General features: G+C 37.2%; 2 protein-coding genes and 1 long non-coding RNA gene across 4 annotated transcripts in view; all 3 read left to right on the plus strand.

Moving 5' to 3' along the window:
* FIBP (FGF1 intracellular binding protein) overlaps positions 1-7,375 on the plus strand; it is a 45,399-nt gene extending 38,024 nt beyond the window's left edge. The window contains exons 9-11 of one of the 2 annotated variants that reach the window (XM_072421308.1): positions 5,308-5,394; positions 6,305-6,402; positions 6,872-7,375. In XM_072421308.1, coding sequence (XP_072277409.1) covers positions 5,308-5,394; positions 6,305-6,402; positions 6,872-6,941 — 255 coding nt within the window. In that variant the 3' untranslated portion in view covers positions 6,942-7,375. Of the gene's footprint in view, positions 1-5,307; positions 5,395-5,658; positions 6,403-6,871 lie in introns of those variants that run through there. The other variant, XM_072421309.1, reaches the window with a different exon arrangement.
* LOC140337598 (uncharacterized) overlaps positions 1-22,973 on the plus strand; it is a 402,692-nt gene that overhangs the window by 125,982 nt on the left and 253,737 nt on the right. The gene's annotated exons all lie outside the window — the stretch shown is intronic.
* The window catches only part of EFEMP2 (EGF containing fibulin extracellular matrix protein 2), a 56,909-nt gene continuing 49,304 nt past the window's right edge, over positions 15,369-22,973 (plus strand). The window contains exons 1-3 of the mRNA XM_072421310.1: positions 15,369-15,827; positions 17,169-17,252; positions 22,053-22,101. Coding sequence (XP_072277411.1) covers positions 17,169-17,252; positions 22,053-22,101 — 133 coding nt within the window. The 5' untranslated portion in view covers positions 15,369-15,827. The remainder of the gene's footprint in view (positions 15,828-17,168; positions 17,253-22,052; positions 22,102-22,973) is intronic.

Raw genomic sequence — 22,973 nt, forward strand, 5'->3', positions numbered from 1 at the left:
TTGGCCACAGGTTCCCACTTTCTGCTTCTTGCAAACCTCAGGTGTGGAGCACCTTGTTGTTGTCCAGCGTACCTACATAAAACAAAATAAAAAAGGTATTTTAGGATATGTTCTTTTATACTGTGAAGGTTGCAAGTATTATGTTAGCAAACACAAAGCAGCATATATGTTTGCATTAAAAAATATTTCATAAAGTTAGCAAACAGAGCAGCACATGTTTGCATAAAAAAATTTTTACACGAGTGGCTTACCTGTTTGTCTCTGCAACAATTTTTTCGATAACTTCATCGGTCAATAACAACTTCAGGTATGCCAGGGGGTTGTCGCATTCAGGCTCAATTTTCATCCCAGGTGCGCCGGTGAATAGAAATCTTGGCGGTGCTGTGTAGTCCGCATCCAGGTCAATGGAGCACCATGGGCGCACAGCACTGACCTCAGGTTCAGAATCGTTGCCTAGTTCACTTTCGCTGTTCGATGACAAATTTCCTGGTGAATCACTATCGCTCGATTCCACGGGGACTCCAAATCGCTATCGCTACTTTCAAATTCCTCTAAAACAGCGTTTGGGCCGGCGAGATGCCGTTTGGATGCCATGCGGTTTCCAGCAATCAGTCAAAAACAATCCAAGTCAATGACAAAGTGATGAAGTGATACATTCAGGAAGTGATTTATAAGTCATCAAAAGGTCAGATCAAGGTCAGGGCTAATACTGGGCAAATTGTAAATCAGGGCACTGGGCAATGATGCTTGGTGCACTAAAATGTGTTTTTTTACTTTTATGTTTTGTAGTGTTTTTAATGTAAAAAAAAAAAAAAAAAAACACCCCCAGAATCCATTACTCCATCGCATCACCTGGAAGATGTTACATCTTGCGGGGTGATGCGGTGGGGATGTCCTGCCCCGCTCACTCCACTGAAGCCAACGAAGCTACTCGCATCAACCGGAGGCTGATCTCGAGTGATGCGAGCAGCTGCAGTAAATTCCGGGGGTGATGCCAGCAGCGATTTCCCGCTGGCGTCACCCCCAGAATTTACTGCAGCTGCTCGCAACCCCGGAATTTACTATTGGTGATCGCATCTGCAGTTAGATGTGATGAACTATGCAGAAATCCTGCATGGTGCATTGCATCTAACTGCAGATGCGAACAGCGGGGTGGCAGGGACTCGGTAATCTGCTTTTAAATTTACCGCCCGGCCACGCCCCCGACAGAGAGGCACCCCGGCAGCACAGGGGCATCATTTGATTGCGGCTGGAACGCAGGGCTGAGGTAAGGAGGACCCCCAAAGTTACCTCGAGTGTGACTCGGGGTTACCGCTTTTTGCATGTTTTTTCAACCCAGAGTCACTCGGGATTACCGCTAGGGGGGTTAAAAGAGGAAAAATATAAAATCAAATGAGCCTATTCTGTTTACCTTTATTACAGGTTAAAGTATTTTGCACTTTTGGGTTGGTTATACTGGGTAATTTTGCTCTTAAATTGGAACTAAACTGAAAATTAAAAAAATCAAACCTTTAATCGGCAGATCCCTCGACCGCACAGGAGAAGTCCTCGATCCGGCCCCAAGCCATCCTGGAATTCTCCTTCGTCCCAGTGTGGAGGAAGCGCCGGGCGTCGCCATCTTCAGTCACCTTCTTCTTGCTACGTTGCCTGATCTCGCACTGTCCAGGAGCAAGATCAGGTGACATAGCCTGCTGTAAAGGAAAAAAAAGAGTGCCAAACTCACTGTGCATGCATGAGATCAACATCTCTTTTGGCTCAGTGTAGGAAAACTGACTCCTGTCAGTTTTGTTTTAACAGCTTTTTTTTTCCTTGCTGACCTACAAGGGGGAGTGGTCAACGCTTCACAGGTGATTTAGGTTCCTGTGGCACTCATTTTGAGCTTGTTTGGCTTGTGAAACAAGTGGACTTTTAATCAAGTGGAGTTAGAAAAAACAGGAGTTAAACCCTTATAATAACCACAAACTGTAGGTAAACATTTATAATTCCTTGTAAACAAACAAATATTGTTACTGGGAAGATGAGTGGTAGCAAGGTGAAAAGCTTGGTTCAGTGCACAGTCTGTCACATGTATGCACGAATGGAGCAACAGCTCCTAGGTGAATACCACTGTGATAGATGTAAGTCGCCTTTCTGGTATCTCACATTTGAGAGCTGGAGAAGCGCATTGCAACTCTCAAATCACTGGATCACCTTGAGAGGGGTCTCCTGCTCACTGAGCAGGCAGTTAATAGCTTACATGTGGAGGGTGGAGAGGTTAATCAGGATGAGCATGTAGGTAGTTGGGTTAATGTAACTAGAGGGAGTGGTAGGGGCACCCAGAAAAGAAGGCCAGCCCTTGGTTTGAGCACCCCAACATGTTTGCAAAGTTATGTGAAGATGTGCAGGTGGCAGACCCAGTGGTGGCAACTCTAAATGTTACTGCTACCCCTAACAGCCGGGAGAGCAGCACATCTAGTAGCTGTGAGAGAGAGGGAAACGCAGGAAGGAAAAGACAATTGGTTGTCATAGGGGATTCTATCATCAGGAGGACTGATAGAATAGTTTGTCGCCCAGATCCCTTCAACCGAATGGTTTGCTGTCTTTCTGGTGCCAGGGTTCGGCATGTGGTGGACCAAGTGGACACATTACTGGGAAGGGCTGGACAGAACCCAGCTGTCTTGGTCCATGTTGGAACCAATGACAACATAAATGGAAGATGGAGGATCCTTAAAAATCAGTTTAGCGGACTAGGTTTCAAGTTGAAGAAAAAGACCTCCAAGACTATGTTCTCTGGAATATTGCTTGTGCCATGCGCAACACAGGAAAGGCAAAAGGAGCTTAAGCAGCTAAACGCATGGCTTAAGTCCTGGTGTAGAAGGGAAAGGTTTGGGTGCATAGAGCACTGGGCTGACTTTTCATTAGGGTACAACCTGTATGCCGGGGATGGTTTGCACCTAAATGAAAGGGGGTCTGCTGTGCTAGGGGAAAGATTTAGGCGAATTGTGGAGGGATATTTAAACTAGGACAGAGGGGGTTGGGACAGTCAAAAAAAAAGGTGGCAGAAAGGTTAGCCAGGGGTTGGATGCTAGTGGAGGGTGGATTGGGGATAGTTGGGGATAGGGGGGAAGATTATGGATAATTGTAAGGAGCTTCCCATGTTACAAACAAACATTGGATTGTGCAGTACTAGTTATACTGAAAAACAAAATAATTTGGCAAACAAGGATGGAAAAAGCAGCAATGGTTTAAAGAGCCTGTTCATCAATGCTAGAAGTCTAGCAAACAAGATAGGGGAGTTGGAAGCCTTAATGAGTGAAGAGAATTATGACTTAGTTGGCATTGCTGAATCCTGGCTTTGTTCTTCACATGACTGGACTGTCAATATTCCTGGGTATACTCTCTTTCGTAAAGACAGAGTCAAACGAAAGGGTGTTGGTGTCTGTCTCAATGTGAGAAGTGATCTAAACGTCAATGTGAAAGAAGAAATTGCGGATGGAACAAACGATGAGGTTGAGGCATTATGGGTGGAGTTGCATGTGGGGTTGAATACCACACAGTTAATGATTGGAGTCTGCTTATAGGCCCCCCAGTGCTAAGGAAGAATTTGAAAATCCACTACTAGCAAAGGTAGAAAAAGCAGCAAAAAGTGGAAGTGTTTTAATCATGGGAGATTTTAACTACCCTGACGTTGACTGGAGTAATGACACTACAGGAACAGCAAAAGGGAGGAAACTTGTGAATTTAATACAAGATAATTTTATGGTACAGTTTATAGAAGTCCCAACTAGAAATGATACTCTGCTGGACCTAGTTCTTTCTAACAATTCAGAGCTTATAACAAATGTGCAAATAAAAGAGAATCTGGGCAGCAGTGACCATAATATGATTTCATTTAATGTTAGCTGTAAACCGGAAGCAAAAACAGGAAAGATAAAAACATTTAATTTTAAGAGCGCAAATTTTAAGAGAGCAAGGGCGGCTCTTTGTGACTTGGACTGGGAGACAATATTGTCCTCAAAGAACACAGAACAGAAATGGGAATGTTTCAGGTCTGTTCTACAAAAGCAAACTGAAAAATATATTCCAATGGGTAATACATTTAGGAGGCTAAAATTAAAACCAATGTGGCTTACAGCTGATGTTAAAAAAAAGCCATATGGAACAAGAAAAGGGCATTCCAAAAATATAAAAATGATCACCTTCATCATTTGAAACCTATAAAGAATATAACAAGATGTAAAAAGGAGATAAAATGTGCAAAACTTCAAAATGAAAGACTGATTGTAAAGTAAGGCAAACCCAAAAAAAAATTTTTCAAACAGCCGAGAAAAATTAAGGTTGACAAAGCACCAGGACCTGATGGATTACATCCACGTGTCCTCAAAGAGTTGACCTCAGTTATTTCAAAGCCATTATTTCTAATTTTAACCCCCCTAGCGTTCTAATACTGTCAGTTTTTTTATGCAAAAAGTGATCCTATTTGTTTTGCATAGAAATTTTTGTTTATATTGTGGGCTTGTAATTCTTAGGATTAACTCCCAGGTATGATAATTATATTTATTTATTATATTATAATCATAAATTATAATATAATTTAAAAATGTACTTTTATTTTTCTTTCATGTTGTGTGGTGTTTTTGTACTGTAAAAACCATTTAAAAGCAGATTACATTGTAATCTGCTTTTAAATTTCCCTCCCTGACACACCCCCAATACATCACCACTCACATCACCCAGAAGATGACTCATCCTCCGGGGTGATGCGAGTGGAGATTTCCCTGCCTGCTCACACAGGCACACAGACGCTGGAGCTGCTGCTCACATCTCCAGAGAGATGCAAAGCACAATGCAGGACTTTTGCATTGTGCTTCACATCTCACTGCAGATGCCAGCACCCCCGGATTTTGCTATTGCTGCTGGCATCTGTAGTGAGATGTGAAGCACAATGCAGAAGTCCTGCATTGTGCTTTGCATCTCTCTGGAGATGCGGGCAGCAGCGTGGCCGGGACCTGGGTGGTATTTAAAAGCAGATTACTCAGCTTGAGCGTGGGGCAAAGGTAAGGGGGGCTCTTAAAGTTACCCCGAGTGTGACTCAGGATTACCGCTTTTTGCAAGTAAAAGGCACCCCGAGTCACACTCGGGATTACCGCTAGGGGGGTTAGGAGACTCTTTAGTCACTGGTAAGGTACCGATGAATTGGCCTAAGGCCAATGTGGTTCCTATCTTCAAAAAGGGAGCAAAGTCATTACCAGGTAACTACAGACCCGTTAGTTTAATCTTGGAGAACTTTAATAAATCAGGCCCAATGTCTACAACTCTGTTTTACAGACACTCTCTCGGGCTTTGGTGAATATTGGAACCAGCCTCACTCATAATAAGGATGTAAGGGATTTCTTCATTGATCTTGTGGAAAAGGTAAAAACACATTTCCTGTTACTTACACTGTCCTTATCTGTATCACAATCTTTAATGTTTAAAATGTGTATTTTTACTTCAGGTGTTTGTGCTAAATTTTGTGTGGTTATTTAATAACTTTTTATTTTTATAATAAGCCAAACACTCTAAAATCCTATATGATCTTTATTATTAATACATACAATTACACTTTCCATTTATTATGATCTTTTTGCAATCACTTTTGCTATAGGTTGACAGTGTTTTTTTTTCCCGTCTCTCTAGACTGCTAGAGGAGACTATTAGCAATCGTGCCAGTGCACATTGGGCAGACACCCTCTGCCATTGTCACTACCAGGAAGCCCTGCTCAGGAAATGGCATGCAGATTCTACTAAACTGCAAGCATGTAGACAGAAATTGACCACAAAAACCCTAAAGGAGATCTAAGATGCAAAAATGGAAAAATATATTTTGAAAGAAAAAATGGCAGTTGTTTAAGATACACTGGTAGGCCCAATGTCATCCATTTAGAAATTACATCTGTTTTACCTTCAGCATTGGTATGCTAAAAAAAAACCTTGTGTTCTCCAATATCATGTTATATTATTACCCTTAATTAGGAATATATATCACCCTGAAAACTGTTTTTTTATAAAACTTTTTGTGTTATAGGCAATTGCCTTGGTAAAAACACCACCAAAGTTTAAGGATTCTAGTTTTTTTTAAAGTTAGAGACTGCTTTGTGTAGTTGCAGACACATTTAGCCCTCTTTAAATGAAATATCTGCAATTGTAGCTTTCATATTTTTCCCCTTCCAAGATCTGTTTGTGTTAGTAATACATACATCTATCTAAGTGGATTTTTTTAGGTTATAAGCTGTACCCTTGTAATATATAACAGTTCTCTCTTCCTTTCTTTTACTTTCTGCAGTTTATTGAGCCTTGTAAAGCTGCTAACTGGTCTTTTTCGAATGTTCAACTGTTTCTTACTCAGTACACAGCATCTGCTCATGCTCTTGACGCCTTCAAGTGAGTATTTTATTGGTCTCCCCACTGTCACTGTAACATCCTGTTATCTTTCACAACTCTCATTACTTATGCCTTTCTTCCCTGGTAGGAGTGCTGACAAACAATTGTACATGTCCTGCCAGGTCTTTTAGTTTTCTTTTTACTTTATCTGCAATGTATTTGGATCAAGATTAAAAAATGAACAAAACCTGCATTTTCTAATAATATTTGTATCAATCTGACATCGAGAGTTTATATCTGAAATTCTTATATACTTATTTTAAGATACTACCCAATAATGTGTTGGCTATTGTCAAAGGACTTTGCGCCGATCCATTCACAATTTACATTTAAAGAACCCATTATGTTTTCAGCTGTTCTATTCACTTGTATTTACAGTATGGAATATAAATAATTTGTATGAGCTTTCATTTTTTTTTTAATATAGGTTTGTTTAAAGGCTTTTCTTTGTTCTGTTTTTTCTATCTAGACAACAGCCTCTGTGGGAGAGATACATGGGTACCTTACAAAGCTGTCTCCTAAAAATGTATCACAACTGAAGAAACAAGTTATTCATGGTTATATACACAAATAATGCTCCTGTATTCACATAACTAGGCATCATAATGAAAGGAAATCTGTGCTGAGAGATAAATTTAGGCTGTCAGTGATAAATTTAATGGTTTGGCTTTGGTATTTCCTTACCCCCACCCCAAAATACACATGGAGCATGCAGAGGCAGAATGAAGTCATGTGTTTAGGCTTTAATTTAAAAAAGTATTAAAGTATTGGATAAACAAGACAGACAGAAAATTAATATTTTAGGTGGCAATGGCAGCCCACATATTTCTCTTAGTGCAGGTTTATTTTAAGAATAGGCAACCGTACCTCACATTATCTGTGTCCCATTCCTGTAACTGTTGATGTGTATATATTTAAATAAAGAACATGTAATATGTTTTTTTCCTTTTTTTTTTAAATAAAAAATTAAAAACTTTAAGACATTTCTCTCTGAAGTGTTCTTGCGGTTCACAGGACCACTCAATTCTAAATAAAGGAAGGAGACATTGTCTTTGCACCTCTACTACACTATCCAATTATCTAAAGGATTATTTCCACACATTTTACTATAGTTCTTAAAATTTGTTTTCTCCATTTTTTTGATTTATGAAAAGTATGATGTGATGTACTGTAACCTGAATACACACTAGCAATGCCACACAAATCTTAGCCACGCTCTGACTAGACATTGAGAAAGTGTTTTACAAGTTGATGTATTCAACAATGCAAAAAGGAAAACATTCAATTGCATTTTTGGTGAAATACCTTTTCAATAAAAGTTGGTAGATGAAGTTTGGAGTAGTTTTCAGATAAGGTAAATGTAAATGAAAAATGTATTTTTTTTTTTTATTAAACAAATTTTAAAGATACAAATATATAAATATAAAGGGGAAAAAACAAAAAAAAATACAATCAAAATAAGATACGGACTTATTCCAAAAGTAATAATCATATAGCAAATAAAAAAAGGAAAAAAAGTGCAAATCCTTGATCTAATCAGTAACCTGTGTATTTAAGAAAAATACAAAACAGCTGAGTTTTTTTTTGGCAAACGTTCAACTGTATTTAGTGATTCAGTCTCATAGAATACATAGTACATGGACACATAATAAAGGATCATGCAGTTTATCCTGTACTGAGCAATCAGGTAGGGTGCTAGTCATATGTAGAACCTAATAAGTGCACACACACAGGTGTGTATCTACCACAAGTCCGATAATGAACGCAGTGGCCTACGTGCAGCTTGTGGATCCGACACGTTTCACCCACTCTGGGCTTCCTCAGGGGTTACTGCGCTTTGACTCCGTTACTAGATGTAGTCTAAATGTGTCATAAAAAATAAATCAGCATTTCCATCACATATGAACAATTTTATAACATATAGACAAATACCACTTAAAGTACCCAATAGAAAGTAAAGTATAGTTTGTTTATAGTGACTACAACGGTATAAACATTTATGTATATTCATGCAGTATGTTATCAGGTGTCTTGCTTCTATCTTTTTTTTTTTTTAATCACACATTCATTAGCTGAGTCTATATTCGTTAGCCATGTCCCATAAACCTTGAAATAAAAATTAGCTGAAAAACTCGTTAGCAGGGCCACTTGGGGGGGAGGGTAGGTGAGCTGCGGTGGGGAGTAAAGTTCTCAAAGCAGTTTCTGCAAGTAATAAGTATCCCAGCTCTCCCACGTTCATTCAAATTTGTCAACCTTATTCTTGATACTTAGATACTCAAGCGAACATCCTGGATTTGCTTATTTAGATCCTCCATGAAGGAGGTAAGGTAGCTTTCCACTAAGTGGGAATCAGTGTGCGATCTGCCACCAGAATGTGGGAAAGGAGTTTATGGGTAAATTTAGGAAGGTTCGTGAAAGGTAGTCCTAACAGATGAGTAAGAGAATCTAGTGTTACCTGTTGCTTGGCTCTATCTGAGAATAATTGGTTGAATTTTTTCCAGTAGTTTTGGATGATAGGGCAAAACCCAAAAATGTGTTCGAGAGTACCCCTATGTGCTTCGCAGTGCCAACAAACTGGATCCGTGCTAGGGAACACCTGGAGTATGGTACCATCGAAAAATAATTTTATATAAATTTTCCTTGTATAGCGTACAAATTGAGCTTTTGTGCGCTGCTTCACAAGTCTCTGACCACTCATTGGCATCCAGTGTTGGACCCAATATATCCTCCCATGTACCCATGTCTGCAAATTTACCAGAGAGTGTACGCACAGTCGAATGAAGGCGATGGTATATGAAGGAGATGAGGAACTGTTTTCTCCCATTGATTTGCCTTCTGTTCTCTATTGTGTCTGTGTAGATGGCCATCCTGGTATAGGCAAGGTTTTGCTTTCTTGTGTCAGATCATCGTGCATGGAGGAGCAACAATGAGCAGCACAGTGGTAGTATCTTCAAATCTGTGAATTTCAGTATTTCATTTAGATCACAGACTACCAGAGCACACTCACCAGGAAGTTCACTGCTGTTTTCAGGGTAAATCAAGAAAAAAAGAAAGACTTTTTAGTGCACTACTTAACCCTCCTAGCGGTAATCCTGAGTGTGACTCGGGGTGGATTTTACCTGCAAATAGCGGTAATCCCGAGTCACACTCGGGGTAGCTTTAACCTAAAAAAAAAAACCCACTTGCCTTGCTCCGTTGTCATCCCTGGTCGTCCTGCTGGTCCCTAGGGACACGTCCTGCTCCTCCGATCTCCAGCTGTGCAATGGAGAGACAATCTCCGGGGTTTCCCGGTGACATCGGTGTAGGCGGGCGGATCGGCGGAAAATTCAATTAATTTTGTATTGGATTCAATACAAAATAGCTGTATTGAGTCCAATACAAAGAAATTTTCATTAAATATATATATATAATTATATATTCTACTGTACACTTACATTACATGTTTAACTATTTGTTTTATTTTTTTTTACAGATTTTTGTTTTTTTTATTTAAAGTTTATTATTAAATACTGGACATATTTCAATGAGTTATGCCTAAGAATTATAGCCTACAATGTAAAATAAATTTTCATGCAAAAAAAAATGTAACAATTTTTGCATGGAAATTTGGACGGAATTAGAACGCTAGGGGGTGTTAAATAACATTTTAAGGTATTTTACTATCACTGCAAACCCAGGATATCAAGGAATGAAAAGAGTTGTACCACATCATTACATGGCACTTCTCTCTGCAGAACTCAGGTTCCTTCTGACAGTATAAGGGGGGAAAAAAAAAGCTGACCTGTGATGCCAAGCATCTAGACTGAATGCACTTGAAAAAACGTTATATATACAGCTTTATATATATATATATATATATATTTATATATATATATACACACACACATACAGCTTTATATATATATATATATATATATTTTTTTTTTTTTTTTTTTAAGCAGGTTGCTTCAGGAAAAATGATTCTCAGCCTGCCGTTGGGCTTTAGGCACTATCGGAGTCATAAGACTACTGATGGACCTCATACAAACATGGTTTGAATATACAAAACTTGTGCAATGCAGATAACATCCATAAAAAAATCAAAAATCCACACTGCCAAGGTAAGCACACTAACCTCACTGTTCTGTCCATGTTTCAACAAAATCCAAAATGCAGATCTAAAACGTATTCAGACAACAGTCGCTGTACATTAAAAGCAATTGCCACTGGTGTGCCAATAGTTCTTATTTAATTTTTTATACATTTTTCATTTTAGTGCTGCTGATCACCACCTATTTTCTTTTATTATACACTTCCTCCAACATCTGCTGCACATACTCCAAACTGTCTCGTTGATAGTGACAACAGCGGACCATGCCTGTGCATTCTTTATTCCATTCAGGGATTCTTGTAACAAGGTGAAAATTCTTTGTCACAATTGGGAATTAAGGATCACCCCATAATATGAAATAGTAAAGCAAGGATCTTTATTGCAGGTTTAAAAATTATTATTTTGGTGAAAGCTGTAGGTTTAAATAGATTGAAAATAGTTTACACCTATTTTAACATGCAACTGCTTGTATGAGATTTTAGTGTTTTATATTCACTATAAATCTGCTATAGCTGTTGTGAATTTTTGTACTTTATACAAAACATATACACCCATTACTGAAACAATACACACTTGGGTTGAGCGTTGCTTTGAGGGGGGGTTTGCTCTTCCAATGAGACCCTGACAAACAAATAGGACACCACTGGTCATATTGACAGAATATGTGCCTGACATCTACACAATGGGCTTCTTTAATGTTTTCCCAATATCGGTTTTCTGTTTTGCTTTTTGTATACCTCCATCTCTTAATGTAGATAACAGATTATCACAATCTCAAGCTCCACTTTTTCTCTAGTCATTTTATAGAATGACAACTGTGCTGTTGTCAGACCACCCAGCCTGGCTACGCATTTGTTAAGATCACCTGCTGTCACCAGCCCCATGCCTTGTGGTTAATGTTCCTATATCAATATTCTGTTTGATTTTTGTTTAGGTTGAGCTATATTGGGATTCTCTGGTAGCTGACCCTGAATGCCTAGAATTCCTTTGTGTCCCTTTCTTTAGCTCCCTAGGGTATATAGGGATTTACCTAAAAATTTACCTAAAAATTATTCCTGGTTGCTCTTAAATTGTAAGCTCTACAGAGCAGGGTCCTCTCCTCTTGTGTCATTGTTTGTATCTGTCTGTCATTTGCAACCCCTGTGTTAAGTACAGCACTGCGTAATATGTTGGTGCTATATAAATACTGTCTAATAATAATAATTTTAATCTATGAAATGCTAGTGCAATGCAGGAACTTCTGCAACTATGCCAAAATGAATAGTCTAATGGTTACTTTAAAGGGAATGTGGAAGATGTGGGAGCACCATTTATGTTTTGAAATGTAAAGGCTATGGGGTTGTCATACTGATCCGGCTTACAGACCTGGAACAAACGTGCAGGATGTGAGTTGGCACAATTGTGACTTTGCTGGCTGTGTGCTTTTTGCAGATTCATTGATTTCTAGTAAGTACAACCAGGATAAAAGTAACATCTATAGAACCTGCACCTTCAAACTGTCCGTATTCCCATTTGGGGGATTTTCCAGAATTCCAGCAGTGATAAAAAAAAATCTTCACTTGTAAAATGGGAAAAGCCTATATAATCTGGTAGGTTTGTACTGCTGCATGTGTTACAGCAAGGTAAATTATATATTTATATTCTTAGTATTTCTATCCAAAACAAAAAAGAATTTCACTGTAGTTAAACAGAAAAATAAGCTGCCGTAGAATATTTATTGCTGGAATTAAAATATAATTAAAGTGGATAAAAAAGTCTATTGTGGTGCCTTGACATAAAAGAATGTGATAAATAAGTGGGGAAAGAACTGCTTTGCAATTCATGCCACCAGTTCTTTTTATGTACATTTTCCAACTTTTTAATATATAATAAATGCCTCTCAAATAGTTAATTTTTTTTTTGAGGTGGTCAGGAAGTAAAATTTATATCAAGTGGGACCTATTCCATACATATACAGCCCCAGGAGCCATCTCATAAAATACATCTGTTTGACAGAAAATGATGGAGCTGCCTGTTGTTTGTTCAAGGCATTTTTTGCACTATAAAATGCACAGGGTAGCTTCATTTTAAAGTTAATACCCAACCTGAAGTCTACTCTGATCTGATGGCATTAAGTTAAAAGATGGCAGTAATCTGACCCTCCTAACCCCTTGTGAATGTTGTATTCTGCATTTACTGTTACTAGTATAACAAGATATTTTACATAGCGTTTCGTTATCATGAGATGATTGTTCGTATGCTTTAGTGTAGATGATTTTGGTAGAACTGGGTACTAATGACCCAGTTGTTATCCTAAAAATAAATACTCAAACTATGCCTTTAGGCCCCTATAATTCCTTTTCATTTTATGTAGGTTAAAAAACACAATCATGTCATGCTAAAAGCACATAAAAAATTCACTGTATAGCCGCAAAAAAGTCACAGGCTAATATTTTGTTGGACTGCCTTTAGCTTTCATTGCGGCATGCATTTGCCATGGTATTAGTTTGCTCAGCTTTTACAATGTTACAACATTTATTTTCATCCCGAGTTACATTAATGTTTCGCCAAGTTCTTGTATTGATATTAGAGGAGTTGAAACACTGAATCTTCTCCAACACATCCTGAAAATCTTATTGAGATAAAGTCTTGAACTTGTAGTGGCCAATCTTAGAGTGAAAATGTATTGTGCTCCTTGAATCACTCTTTTAACAATTTTACCCTGATGAATCCTAAGCATTGCCATCTTGAAATGTGCCCATGCCATCAGGGAAGACATCTTTTTTTTTTTTTTCAAATTGACAAAAAACGTCCCTTATGGTATATTCAGGTAGTCAGCTGACCTAATTTTGGGCACATAGGCTTGCTGAATCTAGACCTGACCAACTGAAGCAACCCTAGATAATAACAATGGCCCCACAGGCATTTTAGTTACTATTACAATCTAAGAAATCATCCAAATCAGTGCATTGAGTTTTTAAAATAGCTTGCTTGTTGTATCCTTTAGTACTTTTTTGTCCAGGAAGAAAACACATTAAAAACATACATTTTTTAGCACAAAGGTGTGAAAGGGCCCCTCATCTTTCTCAAGCTCCTCTCGTTCACTGAAATTACTCACTCAAATACTTGTATTACTCAGTAATATTTACAATACAAATACTCAGATTGACTTGTAAACTGAAGCACACAGTCATCTTACAGTGTGCATTAAAAGTTGCAGAAAGTCAAATAGAGCCTCCATATTTCCTGGCTGATGGACATACAGTGTCATGTTTTATTTATTGGATTTCAAGCCTGTCCGTCACGCAGGCTCTGCATCACATATGGATATAATTTAGAGCAGTTTGGATAAGGCAGGGTGCTGATATGATTTCAGGAAGCTTTAAAGAGCACAGCTGCATTGCACAGAGAATCACACAATAATAAAATTGATGTCACTGGGTCTAAAATAAGATATGTAATGAAAACAGAAGGCTTTTTGAAAGAATATCAAAAATATGTGAATGAGTTTAGTGATTCATGCAGATCTGCCAGACGGATTAACCAAGGCAGTGGCAATGCTTTGGAGTATCCGTAATTTCCTGTGTATTTCTAACCTTGTCATACTTTATCCAAAACTGCAAAACAATTTTGGCTTATGATAGGATTTGAAGGAACAACCAAGGCAATTAAACAGCGGTTTATGTATCTCCAGAGAAGACAGATTATAAGAGCACATCACTTTTCTAATGGTTTCTAAATCAGCTTAAAATTCAGCTTTAATTAACAATTTGGTTTTCCTTTATTTCTTTACCAAAAATGCAAAAAAAAGGATCACTTTTTGCATCAAAAAACTGACAGAAATAGAACGCTAGGGGGGGGGGGGGGTTAAATAAAAATATGTTCTACTAAGCTTTGCTAAAATAATTGCTTATGTTTGCTGAATGAATTGCATCCATACTTACAGTCTAATGACTTCACCACCTCTGCTATGGGGTCTGGAATCTTTTCTTTTCAGACATTGGGAAGCCACTCCTATGCATGTACACATGTGCATTGCCTTCGCCCCATTTGCCACAGGCAGATTACACAAAAGAAATTAAAATAGTGTTAGATGCAAAGTCTCTTAAACTCCTAATTGCACATTTGCATTTTATTTTTGTGTACCTTTAGTTATTTAGTTATTATAAATTAGTTTAATATAAAACAACTTTTGCTTTTTTACTATACATATATTTTTGCAGTAAAGGATACAGTTTAGAATGTTTATAGCGTGAACTGCCATAAGTGCATGTCATAATTCTCATCTGTTTTACTGCACGTTGCTGTTAGTGTTCACATTTTTATATTTGAGCAGCCTGTTCATATGAATGACCAGTGCTGTGAGTTTTTCTGGTGCACTGGCAACATGCTTTTTAAAATGCATGACAAAACAGCCACAAATACATGTAAAGTGCATTGCTAAAATGTAGTGGTGGTAGCATTTAAACTTCTCTCAAAAAACTTTTGTGACCAATGAATTTCACCTCTCTATGTAAGAAGTACTTATGTGTGTTGCTTTGCTTTACCATGAGGATTTATTAATATGATTTTAGTCCTAAAATTCGAAGACAAGTTAAAGTGAGTGAAAATGACTATTATAAAAAAACAGTATTGTTACAATTATTTTTTTTTCAAATTATGTAACTAATTCCAAACTATTGCATTAGGCCTTGTGTGCTGAATGTGTGAAAAGAGGTACACTAGAGGTCACATAAATGTTGCGGGAGGTGAGTTATATGATATGATGGGTAGGAGAAAAGATTTTTGAGAGTTCAAGATGCTCCAGCTTGCAAGGTGGTCTTTACAAGAAGAGGTCTCACAATATTAAGAGTCCTAGGGATCTCCAGGGAAGGAGTTGTGACACATGTCTCTAGGGGTGTGTAAGGGGTGGGGACCCAGATGGGGGTGAACAGCTGAACATGAAAGAGCTGTGTGTCTGCGTTTAAGTAAAACCAGGTGTGGGGGGAATTTTACTGGAAAGTAGGGAGGGATTGGCAGAAAGTCAGGAATTTGGAGAAAGGGAGACCGAGATAGAAGTAGGGAGAGGAGAAACACTGAAAGACAGAGTGGGACGTGGTTCTAGAATCAGAGAGGAAAGAGAGTGTGTGAGATTGAAAAAGCGGGGCAAGGAAAGGAGACAGTCCCTGGCACAGTGTAAGAGAAGGAGGGGAAAGCCATACAAAAAGGAAGTGAGCAAGGGAGACATTTAATACAGGAGAGAACATAGAAGAAGGGAGTGTTAATATACAAGAGGGAGGAAAAACAGAAGAAATTAAAACAACTTGCAAGACAACTGCAAACAGAAACATAATCAACAGGCGGACAAATAAGAACTGTGAGTAATTAGAAATTTCCTGTCTGATTGTCTTTCTCTCCATTATTTAGTAACATGGTACTTTGAAGCCCATTTGTATGAATGAACATACAACTGGTATTCACATTTCAAGTATCATGGCAGCTTTAACACAAATGTGATCTGTAGTGTTTCTCTGATTTAAAAACAAAATGGTAAAAAATGTACTGTAATGGCAAGTATTAAAGTATAAAGTTGTTTTTTATGAGGTTCCTATTGTCTTAACACCCCCAATTTAGTGTAATATTGGAAGGAAACATTTTTAGAGTAGTCTTTAATATTTCCTTTTTACTGTCTATGTTTGTCATTCTATACTAGATTATGAGCTATATTCTCCTCCAGGAAGCCTTAGGAGTTTTTTAAGAACAAAACAATGTGGCAACTTAAAATATATATTACTGATTTCTATTTTCCCCCCTAAATTCTCAAGTCTCTGCATACAGGTCCCTCTTCCTCCTCCATTGGCTTTAACAGGAGTGCTTGTGCTGAATAGAGTACTACTGTTAGGGAAGAAACTGGCCAAAATGGCATTGTGAGTTTATTAGGGGGATTACTTGTGCATATACGACTGCTCTCTAGTATCCATAACCAACTCTACTGTTTGCAGTTTGGAACAATTGTTTGCCCACGCATAGTATTTATAAAACTAGGGGGTTTAACTGCTTGAAAAAATTACGAACTTATTTTTTTATTATAACCAATTTTTAAGTCGTTTTTGAAATCTTCATTACCTGTAAATATGCAGATTACCATGAGAATGTAGAACCTTAATTTTTTTATTCTGCTTTGTAACAGATAGAGCCTTACAGTAGATAGTGTTGGGGTTAGCAAACAGAACAATTATCCTACCTATAGTCATATATTATGAGATTTTGATGAGAGACCAATAGGATTTTAAGTTTCAATTATTGAATGAAACAAATGTTAAATAAAAGGAGGCAGTTAGAAAGGAGCAGAAGGGGCTAGATGACACTGTATGTCCATCAGCCAGGGAATATGGAGGCTCTGTTTGATTTGCTGCAGCTTTTAATGCACACTGTAATAAGATGACCAACTTACAAGGCAATGAGTATTTGATGGAGTAATTTCAGAGCAGAATGCTTTGTTGGATCTGACAACATTATGTCGTTTGTGAAGCTGTTGTAAAGTCACAGGTGTGTGCATGGGTATATGCAGCCCAACATATCTTATCGGTGCTGGTTCAGTCCACAAATTACCTGACAACCATGAACAAAGCAACTCAATCTTCCTATGTTTGTGTGTAAGGCAAATACATTCAGCATCACACTATCAATTACTATACTGCCCTATCATTTTCCATAGATGAGGCTATCCTGCTACCTGATAATCGGTGTCTTTCTGGTTCCCAGTTTACAACAAGAGAATGAGGAGCCCAACACCTTTACGGTAATCTTTTTTCCTTTCTTACAACTACAAATGTATAAACATGAAATCCTAACCCCTCTACAGGTTTGTGTATATGTAAACATATCAGTAACTAGGAGTGTAGTGGGGTGGGCATGTGTGGGCACGCCGCGCCCCCCTTTTTTTTCAGGAATAGGCACGCGGGATGCAAACAAGGATGCACGCTCGCCATGGATAGCCTTCACTATTACCGTGTCCCCTCTTCTTTTTTTTACGACTACACCCGTCAGAAACTGATATAGTCAGTATAGTAATATGTATATAGATTACTTTCCAACACAAATTACTTTAAATAAGCTCACTGGGTAATAAAATGTACCTCGTAAGTTAAAGTGAATGTTAGCAATAAACATCAGATTGCATAAGAAATGTATACATTTTGATTTGTGTACAAATATGATTTTTGTGTGAAATGAAATCAGTTCTGTGCTTTTATTTACATGTTTGCATGTGGCCATTCATAATATTTCCTGTCTCCCCATCCCTTGCTGAAAAGCTAAAGGGCATTGTGCTGCCTTATCACAGTTTACACAGTACTCTGAAAGACATCAGACACCAAGGTTAGTTCCTACAGGGATGCATTTTGCATGCTGGGTTTTTTTCTGCCTGGAAGAGAAAGAGACAGAGGAGAGCTACTACTATGAAGGTTATTTCACACTAGTATTCTGATGATTCACTTTTTGATGGCTCCCTGGAACTTCCCAAGGTATACGGAGGGAGACCTACTACATGAAATCACACTACATTGATGATCCAGAATTAGACTTTGGAAGTGAATAAACATTGTGAAGTTTGTATGAAAAAACATAAACTAAAATTTAAAAAAAGAAAGCTGCTTGCCATCACTTTTTGTACCTTTTTCAGAATAAAAACATACTACTTTAACATAGATTTATATAAATCAAAACATGCAATATTTTGGTATTGTTATGCTGTGGTAGTCAGAGATCTGTAGAACATTTCAGTATTTAATAACCCATATTCTAAGAATTACTACAATACACATCAGAAAAACTGTTATATCTACAGTACCATACATTGTTGGGTCATTATGAAACATTGATCAACACTGTTCATTTCAATAATTTCATTTTGTAGATGTGTGTTATTTCAACCTCAGTAAGTATCATTTATATAAACATCTTTAACTGTTGTGAGGGAAGCTCACCTATAGCTTTTGTTTGTAAAAGTTTTCCAGAGTTCAGGAACACTTTGTATGTATACACTTGCAATTGGTCCTTGTCTGATAATTGGCTCAGGGTCGATATCGGATGAGAATCTGACGTGTGTACAGCGCCCGTCGTTCATCGTCCGAACGACCGCCCTAGCTGATCCATGGATGATGGACGATCTTAATGGAAGCAGCGTTCTCCCTGTCCCCTCTCCATGAAGCAGAACGGTGCTGTATGTACAGCACTCGTTCATGTATCATGCAATTGGAAAGAATTGTGAAAGATTATTAAAGATTATTAAAGAATATTATTAAGATTAATAAATTATTGCACTTGTGTATGCAGCCTGGGAATAGAGGACCAGCCTACGCAAAAAGAAATCAAGCAGGGATTGTGAGATCCCACCTTATAATAGCCACATTAGGAGTATAGCTACAGACACATAAGCACAGAGATCTCACCAGTTGAGTCTCAGCGCATCTACCAGAGACTGGAATATTCTATATTGGGTAGACTGTTATGCCTAATAAGAATGCTGGTGGTAGCTTTATTAGGCTTCAGCAGGCATTTAGGAAGTACATTATAGTATCTATAAAGGTTTGTTTAATCATCTGGTTAATCAATCAACTACTGCCACATTCCTTGATCAATTAAACATAAACAACCAAAAAGCATGAATGGGACTTTTTATGCAGTAATAAATGACATTATTCATACTTACATTATTTTTACCCAAATTTTATTAAGACCACATAAAAAAAAAAAAAACAATATTTATTTTTCAAACATTTTTGAGGGTTAGAAATTTAGGGATGTTGGAAAGTTTGGCCTGCCATCTATTGTGCTTACTACTTCGGGTGTCACACTGTCATATACAATTTACTCTTCCAGTTGCTAAGTTCTGTACTGTACTACTTCTATATTGTTTGTTTTTACTTGCTTACTTTGCTTGCTATTGCCTTTGCCTAATTTTGGGTTGGTTTGACTTTAAACTCAGATAATGATAACTGCAAATCGTTTGCTTTTTTATGAGGATAGACATGCAGTTTATGGTACATTCCACTCAGGTTTATGAACAGGCAGGTAAGACGTAAGACACCGTATATCTCTTTTTTGAGCTTACCTTTTAGTGGTAATAGGGCTAGAATAGCCAAAAATGGTTTTCAAATGTATTACTTTGTAGTCACTAATGAAGCAAAAGTATGTAGGTCACAAAATCAATCTGTTTTCACTGGCATAATGCTAATTATGGATCAGTAGCTTAGATAATATTGTGAGCAAGTCAGACCATTAGTTTGTATTTTACTCAGGACAAGTTTGTCAGCAAGTGCTGTCAGGGTAGATTTATACTAGACAAAATAATGTAAGTTATGGAGCCGGGGGTCATAAGTTTTGTCTTTACTGACATTTTGCCAAAACAAATGCTTAGCTAGAAAAAAATCTTTTAGAGTGTTTATTTTGCTAAATAAAGCAATGTCTAGGGTCTGTTTAAGAGTTGGTTTATTGTAAGGTTTCTTCTCCTGTAAAGAAACACTGACCACTTATTTTCTATTTTGTGTTTGCCCTTTGTAAATATTGGGGAACCAGTTTGAAACAATTCTGATGTTATGTAACTATTTTAGTGTTACCAGGGTGGTTTGCATATGTCAACATCAGTCTACATTTTGCACATTCTCTGCTCTTGCTCATGCTCATTTTTTATGGAAGTGATAAACCATTTTGAAATATATATAATAGATTGGCATGTGGCCATCTGTAAAATAAAAACATTAGGGCTTAATCTGCAATGCTTCAGGAACACTTAAAACAGTTATGTATGAACAGCTGAAACACATTGCAAAAGAATTACATTGAAAATAATTGGGCAGTGTCCATGATGCATCAGCTTTGCTTTTCTTTAGCCTAATTTAGACACAACATGCTGTTTTGCCATGTGTCAAAGCCTGAAAAGTTCTGAAACAAAGCAAACTTAACATGTTATGCCATGTTTTCATTGTTGTACAACCAAAACTTGGTCAAAGCCGGTGGAAAAGGCATGTTTGTATGTGGCCAGTTTTTCTGTGGGCTCCTAGGGCTATGTTTTATATTATACAAAAACATGATGAATTGCATTTGAGAGCCTTTTTGTTCTTCTTGATGCATAGACTATATAATAAATGTATTTTTCTTTTTAGTCAGTTCTCTGTAAATTGTGTGACAGCTCCCTATTTTCTTTACTCTATATAGTTTTGTACAACTCACATTATTTGTCGCTGAGAATGTGTAACCTAAATAATAATTTATAATAATATATAAAATATATTTTTTAAATGTAATAAAAAAAGCAATAGTACATTTTTTGGGGGGCTATGATACAAAATGTTTTTTAGGTCTCAGAATAATGATTTGGTTGGTTGAGCACAATATTGGAAGTGGATCTGCTCATGTGTTCTAGGCCTTAGTGTTTGTTTTCATTATAAAGCAGTCTGTAGCCTGACCATCCCAGCAGCTGCAAAATGGGACTCTGTGGGAAGCTGTGATCTCTTTATAGAAGTCCCACACACCCTATGTCCCCCCCTTAGCTATATACCCCCTATGGAGCAGGAAGGTTTTTATCTGCTATAGGCCTGTTAAATCAGTTATACCTACCAGTATAACACACCAAAGACACAGAGACAGGCACGCACGCATGCACACACACTACTAGATAGATTTTTTTTTAATTGGTTCAATTTGCCCAAAATTATTATAAAAACAACAAATTTTTAGAAATCACAAACCTATTTTATTAAATATCATTAAAATCAAACATAAAACAATATATGTATATATACTACAGAACCTTCTATTGGGGTTTGCACTGAGGATACGCCCAATTTTTTCTACAGAAATAAATCTGCTTCTTTAGATAAAATAAGAAGATCTGATGTATGCTGACATGTAGACCCTCCTCAAATAGATAATTTGGGAATAGATGGGACAGCAGCAAAAGATTTTCAAGATGATAACTAGTTGATGTTGTGAGTCTCAAATATCTTATCTCATATTGTCCAGAACTTTGATGCCTTTTTCTTAAGTAATAATGGCGGTGGGTATTATAACCATTAGAAAGGTGATTCAAGTATATCAGTCATATACACTCCTCCAAGCCTGGATGCACTTAGTTACAGCAGGATACTTGTCTATAATCAACATTTAATGAATGACAGCTTCCTTCCATGTTAACAAAAAACATATATTGAAATGTAGATAACTCCCTTTGATACTGCCTCATTAGGTCCTGTGGATTTGTTGTGTGATTGGCTAAATTTGGTAAATGTTGGCCTGAAAAGTCCCATTGTTTGGTGGTGCTCCACAAACTTTCTCTGTATATATCAAGAATATGTTTAAATCTATACTTTCTATTTTTCTGATAAGGTTTATAGTAAATATAATGTAGCAATACATCACAGAATATCTGCAGGTGTCATTTTACATTTTGTGCCTGCATTTTGCTAGCCGTGTCTGTTGTGTCATTTATAGTAATTCCCAGATGTTATTTACACAGCCAGGAACTGGAGATAATACCATTGGAGGCAACAGCAGCAGGTGCCTCGAATTTCAGTGATGTTTTTTCTCCTGATTTTTTTAGGAATGCACAGACGGGTATGAGTGGGATTCAGAGAGGCAGCATTGTAAAGGTAAGCTATGTAACACATTGCAATATGATTATCTAAAGCATCGTTATTGACACAGTCTGTACAGTCTGTAAGAGTCTGTACTGCAAAGTCAGTAATGTCACTCATTATTTTAATGATACAAATAATAGTATGATGTCATAGTGGATTTCAGGATGTTACATTTGGTTTTGTAGTTAAAGCCAGCATTTTGAATCTGTAATAAATATTGTGATGTTCATATATGCCAGTATGGTAGATGACATTTCATAATTACTCCTCTAATGTCACAGTCAATATTACACTACCAGCCTCTGTGTTGTCAGGAATAATTTTGTTGATTTTTAGATTATGTTTGATGCACAGATTCCAAACATGGTAATGGTTTTGCTAGATTGGCTGTAGTTTTTGGAATAATGACCTTAATATTAACCTCATGGAAAACTAATGAAACATGAAAATTAAGCAAAACGAGATATGCCTACCTATACAAAATTATATTTTTGAAATACCTAATATCAATTTATTCTATATTAAGTATATTTACAAAACTAATCACAAAGAAGTCATTGAAAAATTCTATTTGTATATTTGTATGTATTTCCTTTTATTCTGATGACTGTGAGAATCACATTGAAGGCTCCAGCAGTAGTCATCATGTGTCTATCCCATCTGCCCTGATACCTTTTTTCCATCACCTTTATACCTTGATGTATTTGACGCAATCACCGTCCTTGTTCAGAGCTCTAACAAAGTGCTTCATTAATCCCAACTTTATGTGTAGTGGAGGGAGAATGATTTTTCGTTGTTAACCATTAGCTCATTAATGATGTTGGCTGCACCTTTTTTCATGTTTTCCCATGCCAAGTAGAAAGTTCACCATTTTTTAATCAACA

The sequence above is a fragment of the Pyxicephalus adspersus genome, chromosome 9 (assembly GCF_032062135.1).
Source record: "Pyxicephalus adspersus chromosome 9, UCB_Pads_2.0, whole genome shotgun sequence".
NCBI lineage: Eukaryota > Metazoa > Chordata > Amphibia > Anura > Pyxicephalidae > Pyxicephalus > Pyxicephalus adspersus.